We start from the raw sequence: 11,530 nt of genomic DNA on the forward strand, positions 1-11,530 counted from the left end.
TGTTTTTAGCACCTCAAATAGAACAGAAGCAATATTTCGTGCATTTATCAATTTCTCCCTGCGACTGTTTAGATAGAACATAAAATAAGTTGGATTAGTAGGTCATAAAGGCATCAGAAAATTTGTGAAGTAAAATGGTGCACTAATAAGATTAAGCAAAGTTACCTTTGTTCTAGATCAAATGTTTTATCATGTGTAATAAAATAATCCCTGTAGGCCTTGTAAACACGCTTAAGTTCACGAATATCACTCGTTCCCTTCTTTTTTGTAACGTTCTCATCCTGTAGGTAAGAATTCACAAAAAAACCCGAGCAATCATCAATATTCAAAGTTAAAATAATGCATTAAGTATGATTCCTAGTATCTCTCCTATAACAATCCATTTAAGTATTAATCATCAACATTCAAAAGGACCACTGTTCATGACAGAATGAATTGGAACATTCTTGTTTACCTGTTCAAGTCGTTGAAGAAGTGAAGTTTTGAATTGTATAACACCCCTTCCACTAGAATTTTTGTCCAAGCCGTGTGCAATCTCAAAGGCGTAAAAGCGGCCTGCGAATTAGAATTACTTGTACAATGTGAAATGCATATATTGATAACAGTAAACAGAGAATTCATTCTCGGGATAAGCAAATCTGAAGACACATAGGACTACCTATAAAGCTGGAAAATATCAAATTCAAGTGGGATGCTATAGGGCTTATAAATTGTCATTAAAAGTTGAGAAATCACTCAATTTCTCTATACATCCACATACGATTGTAATTTATGTATTTCAACCATGGTGAAAAGCCAACACCTAAAGATTGCACTGTACATTGTACAACTTTTTTGAAATTGAAAGCTTCTACATGTGTTTCCCACGTGAGCACAGAACTGCACTAATGCAATTTTCCTTTCCCCCATTGTTTTAAACTTTTATTGTGATAATTCGTGTCCTTAATGCAATTCTTGGACTGAGGTAATTCAATAAATTGAGGCTCCTTTTTACAACTTCATTTTTCTTTTAATACCATAACTATGGTTATCGAAAAGCGTAAGTAGCCTTTAGTGGAATATTGATTCAGTAGTTATCAACCAGCATGTAGCAACCCATTCAACTTACACAACCAAGAAACAAAATAAAGAACAACAAACAAAGACAGAAAATTGTAGCTTCTGTGGCCTCCTAGACACCCATGTCCCAGTAACCATTTACAGTTCTTTCACTGTACATTAAAACTACTTACACATAAACTATTTTAGTCACTAATCCTTCAATCTAGACATCCCAAAAACAAACAACAAAAAAGTAAAAACTCAAATACATCAAAGAAAAAAAAATAGTTGAAAGCCAAATTTCCCATTAATCAACCGATACTTGAAAGCCAAAAAGACCAAGAAAGCAAAAAAAATGACTCACAAAGATAGGCAACACGAGGCTCCTCCTTTCCAACCAAGTTGGCCACACGAAGGAACCTTTGGATTTCAGAAGCAAAAACTGTTGGCAACCTTTCACTGTCAAAGGGTCCTGGAACATAAGCAACTTTGTTATTACTGCCACTGGTAATGGACAAGGTGACATGGGGTCTTGCAGTAGATGTCTCTCCTTGCTCAAAATGGATGTCATCAATGGGTTCAGCAAGGACAATCTCTGCCATTGCTGTGATATCATAAACAAGCAAGAGGGTGAGACAGGTGCATAGTATATATGTGAGATCTTCTCCATGGTGTTTGCTTAGTGAGGTAAGCTTTGGTGCACTTTTGAGAGTGTGTGATTTGCTTTTGTGCACTGATTGAAAAGCTGAATGCTCTTTTGCTTTTGCTTTTGAACCTATGTTTGTGTTTTTGTTTTAGCTTTCTTTCCCTCTAAGGTGAGAAGGGAAAAAGAAACAAAAGAAAGAAAGAAGGTGTGTTTGAATGTCTATGAATGTGTGTGTGTGGGACTAGGTAAGCTTAGTGACGGTGACTTTTGAAAGTGAAAATGGTAGTTTTTTATTATTGGTGAGTGTTGTGTTTACGTGTTAGACTTTGAATATGCATGTGAGAGAAAAAGGTGACCCCTTCTTAACATTCTTTAATTAATCCCCACTCAATGCTTTTTGGTCCTGCAATTATTGATCCCTCTGTTTTGCGGTTTTCTTTATCTTAACTTTTCTGCGTGACTTCGATGCATGTTATTCAGAATTGCATTTGGAGGTTTAATAAAAATTGCATAAACTTTCATTTTTGGATGAAAATTATTTTAGACAATTAAAGTTCGGAGGTAATTAAAATCAGTAGTTTATTAATGGATGCATCATGTCTAGGAAGTCAAATTTCATTGCATTCATGCACAGCACCTCATTTGTTTTTACAAAACACGTGGACCAAAAAGTTGGTATCTTTTGATCTTGTTTACAGATACAGTATCTGAGAATATCTAGCACTAAGAACTTTCATCAAATTTAATATTAAGTGTTTTTGTAAAATAAAAGCATATATATTACCGAAATGGTATTGGAAATTAGTTGCCAAAGTAGCTTTACTGGTTTTTTTACTTGACTGATACCAGAACTCATTTTTTGACTTGAAAATTAATATAAACCAAAACAGACATTACAACGAAATTCCATGTAAAAAAGTTGACAAATCAGGTAGCAAATTGATGCAGAAAGCTTGATTCACCAAACATCTGAAGTGGAATGATGGAGGCAGAAAGAGGTAGGGGTAGACACGCGTTCCTGGCTCATTGGTTTCTTTATCAAAGTGCGTATGGTACACCATTGTGAACTTCCTTCCCATGTTGCATGCTCACAACTACAAAGACCACGAAGACAAGTAGCTAATTATGAATATAATATGCATGGTCATGTAAAGTGACATGCTTTGCTATACAAGAGAAATTTCTTACTGCTTAAGAAATAAGAATATAAGATAGTGTACATAAGATAAAGCATACTGAACTCAGCCAAATTTTATAAACTATTTGGTTGACTGGAATTTTGATAAACAAAAAGCCACACCAGTCATGCATTATAGCAACAGAAGAGATGAAGTTGTGTTCTAGAAAATATGTAATTGATTCATACAACTAAGAGGTGCATGAAAGCTAAAATATTAAATTCATTAGGAAAAAGGAAAAGAAATAAATAGTAAAACAACATCAACATCAACATCAACAACACCTTTATCCCAAATTAATTGGGGTCAGTGGTAGATGAACCCACATGAAAGATACAAAACGGTTGAAAAAAAGTAAAAATAAAATAAAAAATAAAATAAAAAATAAAATAAAAAAAAAATAAAAATAAATAAATAAATAAATTAATAAACAAATAAAAATACACAAATAAAATAAAATAAAATAAAAATATATGTATATATAAATAAATAAAAGTAAAAAAGAAAGGGACAAGAAGAAGTGGGGGAAATGAAGGGGAAAAGGACTAAAAAGGGACCATCTGAAACATAGGAATAACAGCGGGTCTAACCCTCCACCATACTTATAGCTTTTCTCCATTCCTTTCTAAGACATACTGTCCCCCAATCTATATTCCACTCCATTAAATCTTGTTTTACTACTTTCCCCCAAGTAAGCTTCGGCCTACCTCTGCCTCTTTTTGTGTTTAGCTCTTGGTAACAAACTCAAATCTTGTTTGGGATTCTGGATGCCCAACCGAAAAACAGACAATTAAAGGAAGTTGGAATAAGAATTGGAGATTAGATCATAAAGTTGGGTTGACGTGTTCATTACCTGTTCAGTGAAAATTTTCCTTACAGTAGCATTAAGTTCATTATCCCAAGAAAATTTTACTCTTAGCATTCCGTGATCTACTGATCTGAGACTTGGTGTGGTTAAGTTTCTACAACAAATGGTCTTCATATTTGGACAATTAAACACACCTTCTGCAGTGATGGAAACTTGAGAAGCTTAATCTTCCCTTGCAAAAGCTTGTGAGCCTTGGTAAGTATTTGAGTACCAAACACTCCAATTTCATAAAGCAATCTCACCCTCATTCTCGCTTGCAAAGATTTCCTCTATCATAATATAAGATATTGTTAAAATGCAAAGTTATGGTAAACATTTTACCATTGATGGGGTTATAATATTTACCACTCCATCACAACCTTCCACTTCTAATTGTTCTAAAGCCTGACACATCACCAAGGATGGGACTATAGTCTTCAATCTAGGACAATAGTTCCAAGGATTCAAGGTAAACATGCATAACATCATACTTGTGTATATGAAGCAATTGAAGCTTCCAAAGCTCCTCAGCCGCAGAGATTGGAAAGAGATGATCCAGTCTTTTACAAGACGAAATTACTATTACATTCAGCTTGCAAAAGGAATTAGGAGCTAGTTGATTGTGCCATATTGACTTCAAATTGTCCATGTACTTGAGAACCAATGTGACCAAGTTTGGGAAGGTTAACCTACCATCATTAACATATCAATATATTTTCAATTAAATGGGTAGCCAAACTATAACTATAGTTATAATGCTGTTCAGCAATACTCACCGAGGCTGAGAACAAACTTGTTAAGCTAAGACAACGAACGACTTTCAAACTCTTCAAGTTATGAATCCAGGAATGGAGCGGCAGTTTATCATCCCATATCTTACATGTATTTATATCAGACAGCTCCACGGTATCAAGGTTGGGCATTGCAACCTATTGACATACACAATCTTGTCAAAAAAAAAATTATTCTACATATTAATTGATGGGCAAAGAAAAAGAAGATTAGATATTTCAGTATCTTATCCTATAATAGTTACTAAACTAAAGCAAGCTATTTATTTACTTCCAGATCAATTATGACCAACGCTGTGATGCCTGGCCGCTTCAAGGATCAATGACTATCTCCACAAACTAACACGAGACTTTTCAGCATGCTTTGTCCTCACTCACACACTTCCTGGGAAAACTTCCTAGGAGGTCACTCATATCAGAATTGCTCCAAGTTAAGCACGCTTAACTATGGAGTTCTTCAGTTCCGAGTTACCGAAAAGTAAATGCATCTTATTAGTATAGGTAATACCAATTAATTCTTAGAAGTTATTCCCAACTGTACAGTCTCATACCTCCAATTAATTTGGGATAAAGGTGTTGTTGATGTTGATGTTGATGTACAGTCTCATACCTGCACAGTCTCTGGAATCCCTCTCCTTCGAGTGTTGATTCGGTTTATTCATGTACCTCCAGCTGCAAGATTTGGCATGAGCTGCTCATTGTACGTGCCTCATTTGCACCGGCGATCACTCCCTTCTTTTGTCTCCTTATCATTAAATTCCAAATGCAAACTTTCAGCAATTCGGTGTTGAATATTTTCGACATTTGGAGAATTCATTAAATTAGCCATAACTACAGCATCAAATGACCCGTCTTTCTCTGCTTACCAAGCTAACTCTTCCTTTAGTGTAGTTTTAACATATCACCCATCCCATACACCCCAATCAAGTACACTTAGGAACTTTCAATGCCTGCTTAATCTGGTTCAGCATTGATGTTCAGGAATCCAGGGCCTCGTAACCTCTAGAAAAATGGTGTGACTGTCACCTGAGAAGCAGCACAATAAGAAAATCTATCAAATTATGCATCTGCTAGGACTTACAGAAATCTCGTGTTTCTTTGTTGGTTTTCCTGCTCAGCTGGTGCCTTGTCCACAGATTGGGAAAGTGTCCCATTGAATATAGGGGTGTGCATGGAGCGGTTCGGTTCGGTTATTAGCTCATCAACAGAGTGTTGCAAGCTAACTTTTTTATCCTCCAGCTTCTAGCTTGGTTTTGAGTCTTTCAAGGTTGCTCTTGTAAAAGAGTATGTAGCCAAATTGATCTCTAATAGGTGCATCCTCACATTCAGGCATTCAGGGACTTTAGAAGTAAACTGAAACCATAATCTCCATGGCCATCTCTTGTTTCTTGACAAGAGAAGATTATTTTAACGTAATGGTATCAAAACAAGGAGGAATATGTCAATAAATAGTGAATCAAAAATTAATAAGCTAAGAATCACTCACAACTCTATGGACGGGGTTTACATCAATGTTGCATATTTTTTCCAATAAAATTGATTAGTTAAATATTATTTTTAATCAGTAAATTGGCTTAGTTACATTCTTAATATTGCAATTACATGTAGACCTTTTATTTTCAATTGTGTGATTTTAATCCTAAAAATCAAAGGGAAAAAAAACACTCGGAGTGGAAAATTACCTCTAAATATGCTTCACTTTGTATTTTCTCTATGCTCCCACTTCTCACTCGGTATTTTCTCTTTATTCTTCACCTTTTCTCTTCTCTTTCTCGTCCTGTATGCGGGGTTAACCTTCATCCAACATTATGATGATGATGATATAACGTGCATTTTTTCCAATTTTATTCTTTTGCTTTAACTTTGTTTCCTTTCCAGCTGGTTTGAAACAGAAGTTATATTTGTAAGAGAGAAAGAAAATAAGAGACTGCCAGTCAGCGACCACAATTATACTACTGCATCTCCTTATCCATAGTCAATAGGGTAGCTTTTATCTCTTCAATATTCTTATGTGATTGATCCCCTGCAAGAAACAGATGAATCTCATCTTTCATAGTAATCCAACTACAACCTGGATTTTTTTTTATTCCCTTTAAATTTTTTGTCTTTCTTACTAAGTCACCCTCAATCTTTTTCCCAGCAGCAGAATACAAGCTGGATAATACTACATAAGGAGTTGCATTTGCAGGCTCCAGCTCAGTAATATGTTGAGCTGCAAGCTTAGCAAGGTCGAGACGTAGGTGGGTCTTGCTTGCACCAAGAATAGCACCCCAAACACCAGAATGGGGCTTTAATGGCATTGAACGGATTAAATCAATAGCTTCATCTAGCAAACCAGCACGGCCAAGGAGATCAACTATGCATGCATAATGATCAGCTTCTGGTTCAATTCCATAATGAGATTTCATTGTGTTAAATAAATTCCATCCCTCTTCAATTAGTCCTGCATGAGAACAGGCCGAAAGAACAGCAAGGAAAGTAACATGATTGGGTTCAAGGCCTTCACTCCGCATTTTTTTATAGATACTGAGAGCGTCTTCACCAAGTCCATTTTGTGCAAACCCATTAATGATTGAGTTATAAGAGACACCATTTGGTTCAGTGACATCTATGAAGATCCTGTAGGCATCAATTACATTTCCACACTTAGAGTAAAATGATATAAGAGAGTTTTGTACGGAGAGATTATATTCTAGGTTCATCTTTAGAACACAACTATGAATCTGAAGCCCTTGATTCAATGCTACCAAAGCAGCTGAAGCAGCTAGAACACTGCTCATAGTTAAAGGATTAGGCCTGCATCCTTGCCGGTTCATCTGAGCATACCAATGCAAAGCTTCCTCATACTCCTTATTATTCACAAACCCAGATATAACGGCCGTCCAAACAAAATCATCTTTTTCTGGCAACATATCAAACAGCTCTATGGCCTTTGCAACTCTTCCACTCTTAGTGAATCCCGTGATCATGGCTGTCCAAGAAATCAAGTCTTTCTCTGGCATCCTCTCAAAAACCCTGTAAGCTGCTTCTACTTCATTGTTATGAACATATCCAGAAATTAAGGAATTCCAAGTAACATTGTCTTTGTTGCTCATGGTACAAAATATTTTGCTTGCCATGTGTGTGCATCCAAACATGCAATACATAGTAATAATAGAATTACTCAAAACATTGTCAAATTCAAATCCCATGCGCGAAACCAACCCATGTATCTGCATGCCCTCTGGCATCCTACCACAACTTCCACATGCTTTAAGCACAATAGTCATGGTAGTGGAATTAACTCCAACAAGGCCTTCCTTCCTCATATCCAAAAACAAATAAAACCCTTCTTGAAAGAATCCTTTCTCCATGTACCCATCTATCATTGCACTCCAAGAAACCACGTTTCTCTCAGGCATCCTGTCAAACAAGTTCCTAGCACCAGCAACCCTCTCATCCCTGCACAAACCATCAACCATGGCACTCCAAGAAACCACATCCCTCTCACCCATTTTCTCAAAAACCCGCAAAGCCTCATTAACTTCACCCATCTTCAAGTACCCATTTATCAATGCATTCGAGCAAACCGGATCCCGGAACTCATGGGGAGCCTCACGGTACAATTCCTCAGCCCGGTTGAAATTCCCTGCCTTAACAAAACCCGTGATCATGGCAGCATATGACACAAAGTTGCGTTCACCCAACACGGAAAAAAGCTTATAAGCCTCGCCTACATTGCAACCGTTGCGGATATAAGCAGAGATCATAGCATTATACGAAGCAGTAGTTGGTTCAGGAATTTCGTCGAACACCTTGCGGGCACTTTCGATTTGGCCATTTTGGGCATAGGCAGTGAGCATGGCAGTCCAAGAGACAGTGTTTTTTCTGGGCATCATGCGGAATATCGTTTCAGCCTCTTTGACGTTGCCGTTTCGTCCATTTTCTGCTATCTGGGTGTTGCACTGAATCAGAAATTTGCTGCCTTTACCACCACTTTTTGCAGAGTCAAAATGGTTTTGACTAAGCTTCAACTTAACAATTCGTTGGTGTAAGTTTATGGAGTGGTGTTTCATGTCTGAGAGTTTTGAATGTTGGAAATTAGAGGAAAGGGAAAAATTAAGAAAAATAAAAATATATTTAGCTACCTTATACCTTTCATTCGCTACAAGATAAGAAACTAACAAAAAAAAATTGTATCTTTTCATTCATTATATAAGATTATAAAATCTTGCGTACATTTAAAAAAAATCCAATAAATCATACTCTTTTATATTTCAGATTTATTATACTAAAATGAATACATAGCAAATGGTGTTATAATAAGTTTTGAATTAAGGTTCGTTTTTTCTGCAGTTAATGTAGATAACTTATCTGTAGTAAATTCAATACGATGTCGTTTTGAAAGTAAATGCAGATAACTTGTCTGTATTAACTGCAAAAATATTTTTTCTGTTTGTATTATTATATTTATAAATACAATAGAATTTATAATTCTATGCATTGATTATAGATAATTAATAGTATAGAAATTTTATGACCCAATCACTTATGTTTTTTTGTTAATTTTATATTATCCTTCAATACAAATCAACGTGAGATAGTTTTATTTGATTACCTTTTTTGGTGAAGGTGATGGCTATTTATACTTTTGAGACTTGGGCTACGATTCGAAAGCTATAAGATTGTAACAATTTCTAAGAAGTTTGTACTAATGAATTTGGTATTACTCTGTTCACTAATATCCAGTTTACCCGAATAATATTTTTCTTTCGGGATGTGCAAATATGTTTTAGATGAAAAAAGTGTAAGGGGCATTTGTTTCGGGAGTTTGTACAACTTTGATGGGGAAATGATTCGTGGATTCTGATAACTCCACGTTTGGTTCGCTGGATTCATGAAATATATCCATCTAAGTGAGTTCCCTATCTTTCGCGGATTGCATGTGATTTTGGTCAATAAGATCGGTTGAGGATTGCTTCTTTCGGGTCATATTGTGGGTGAAATCCGGAGAAGTGAAAAAGTGAAATAATTAGGTGACTAATTTGCCCCTCACACGTGACCAACTTTTGCCCAAACTGATACATCACTCATCCATCTTGCATCACATGTGAAAGTCGAAGAAACCCAAAACAAAGAGACCGACCGAAGAAGAAAGAGCGAAGAAAGCCACATGCGCAAAGATGGGAGGTCAGGTAATGGTAAAAATGAAGGTTTTGAATGAAATTTTTATTCGTGTTTGTGTATGTGAACTGACACGTCACCCTGTTTTCCTAGATTGCACGTTCCATGTGCATAGGTGATTTAAGAAGACTCCGGTGAATTATATCTACCGCGGCTGAGAAATTACTGGTTGGTATCTCCGTCGCTGCATCCAACGTGGAGAGATAGGGTCCTGATTGTTTGCCGACGCCAGAGGAAACTTGAACGGTTAGTATATACACACCCCTTGGCCACATGCTATGCCCTTTATCTTTGCTGAAGCCTACTGACATCTGATAGGAAATTCTTTTTTTGTGGTATACAAATTTTTTTTAATTCCTTAATTCACATTAGTACATCTACGTTTATTTAATAAAATAGCTTTTTAATTGTCCAAAAAAAATAGGTCCTAATATATCCATTTTGAAAGGTAATTTTTGATAGCTTTAAGCAATTATTTTTCTGCTCTGTTATACTGGATGTCATTGTGAAATGAGACTTATTGAAGTTGTTGATAATGGATGAAGAGAGCATTTCCTGGGAGAAGAAGAACAATACAAACTAAATTGCTTTTTTGTTTTTCTGATTTATGGTTGACAGTGGTGGGGTTAGACCTTAACCACTTTCATGACTTGTAGTTAAATAGAGAAAATCCCATGCATTAATAATAGTTTATAAAGGCAGGGTCTCATAGGTATGGACATTTGGCAGAAACAAAACCAAAGACACAGTATGTGATACTGACATTGTAGAATATAGGAATAGGAGGTGATTTTGTTTGATATTATGAGTATGGACAAGTAATGATGTGGAGGGGGAAGGATGAAGAAGTAAAATTAAGGGTGAGAGGGGCAGGAAATGAAAAGAAACATTGGTTAAGAAGTTCAGGTTTAGAGCAGGATAAGAGTTAAGGGCCGATTTGCCAAGATTGAACATTGAAACATGGTAGGCTACTATGTAATATGTCATTGTAACTATAATTATCGGCTCACATCACATAATAAATTAAGTAACATGTCCCTTGTATAGTGAACTTAACTATATGTTGCAAGTGACATATCCTTGGATCCAGAGCTTGGATATTGTGCAGACATATTCCAGCAATACAGTTAACAATAGTTTTCTTTCCTTTGCACCGTAATTGATTGCACGTGAGGAAAATAAAGAAGTGACATCTTCTTTTAAATCAAATTTACAGGGGATCTTTGGCCTTAGATTGTGTTTGGAAGGTATGTGGTACCGGTTTCAATTCCCAAATGTAAAAAAAAAAAAAAAGTAAAAATCCTCAAAGCTTGAGATAGGACTCCTTAAATTGGTTTGAACCTCAGTGTTGATCATTACATGGGGGCTAGGGTAAGAAAGTTACACATAACTAAGTGTTTCAAAATTCCGCGATATCATTTGTTAAGGTATAACATAGCTCATAAAGTATTAGCTGAAGATTTGTGAACAAACGAATGAACAGAGTTTCTGAAAGTTTATCTTATCTTTTTTGATCAGGGGGATATCTAATAATAATACTGAGAAGTTTTGTCTTGCTTATACATACACATCCTGACATCCCTATGCCAATGATATTACTGTTGGTTCTGTTAGGGAGTGATAATTAGTTTCTATTTCTACTGGATCTGAACTCAGTTGAGTCTGCATGTTTTCGACCTCCTTTAAATTTACCTGAATATGTGCTTCCAAGTACTTCAAGAACAATGAATACAGTTGAGAGGACACTTAGATCGTCCTCTCTTGGGCAATGGGGAAAAGGATGCAAATCAAAGAGTTATTGTGCAAAAGCAAAGGACATACACTGTCTTAAGTTATCATACTAACTAGTCTGGTAAATACTGGA

The 11,530-nt window shown here is 36.0% G+C and overlaps 1 protein-coding gene across 1 annotated transcript; it reads right to left on the reverse strand.

The window, feature by feature from the left end:
* Positions 1-6,455: 6,455 nt before the first annotated feature.
* LOC133297113 (pentatricopeptide repeat-containing protein At1g53600, mitochondrial) lies at positions 6,456-8,558 on the reverse strand. Its single transcript, XM_061496179.1, has one exon. It carries the CDS (start codon positions 8,556-8,558, stop codon positions 6,456-6,458), a length of 2,103 nt encoding a protein of 700 aa, XP_061352163.1.
* Between the last annotated feature and the right edge of the window lie 2,972 nt (positions 8,559-11,530).

The sequence above is a fragment of the Gastrolobium bilobum genome, unplaced genomic scaffold, assembly GCF_033153095.1.
Source record: "Gastrolobium bilobum isolate Gb01-03AN ecotype WA unplaced genomic scaffold, APGP_CSIRO_Gbil_v1 utg44018, whole genome shotgun sequence".
Taxonomy (NCBI): Eukaryota; Viridiplantae; Streptophyta; class Magnoliopsida; order Fabales; family Fabaceae; genus Gastrolobium; species Gastrolobium bilobum.

Bases quoted from the DNA above. Each gene is read 5' to 3' on its own strand.
- LOC133297113 (XM_061496179.1), bottom strand. From the start codon at position 8,558: ATGAAACACCACTCCATAAACTTACACCAACGAATTGTTAAGTTGAAG.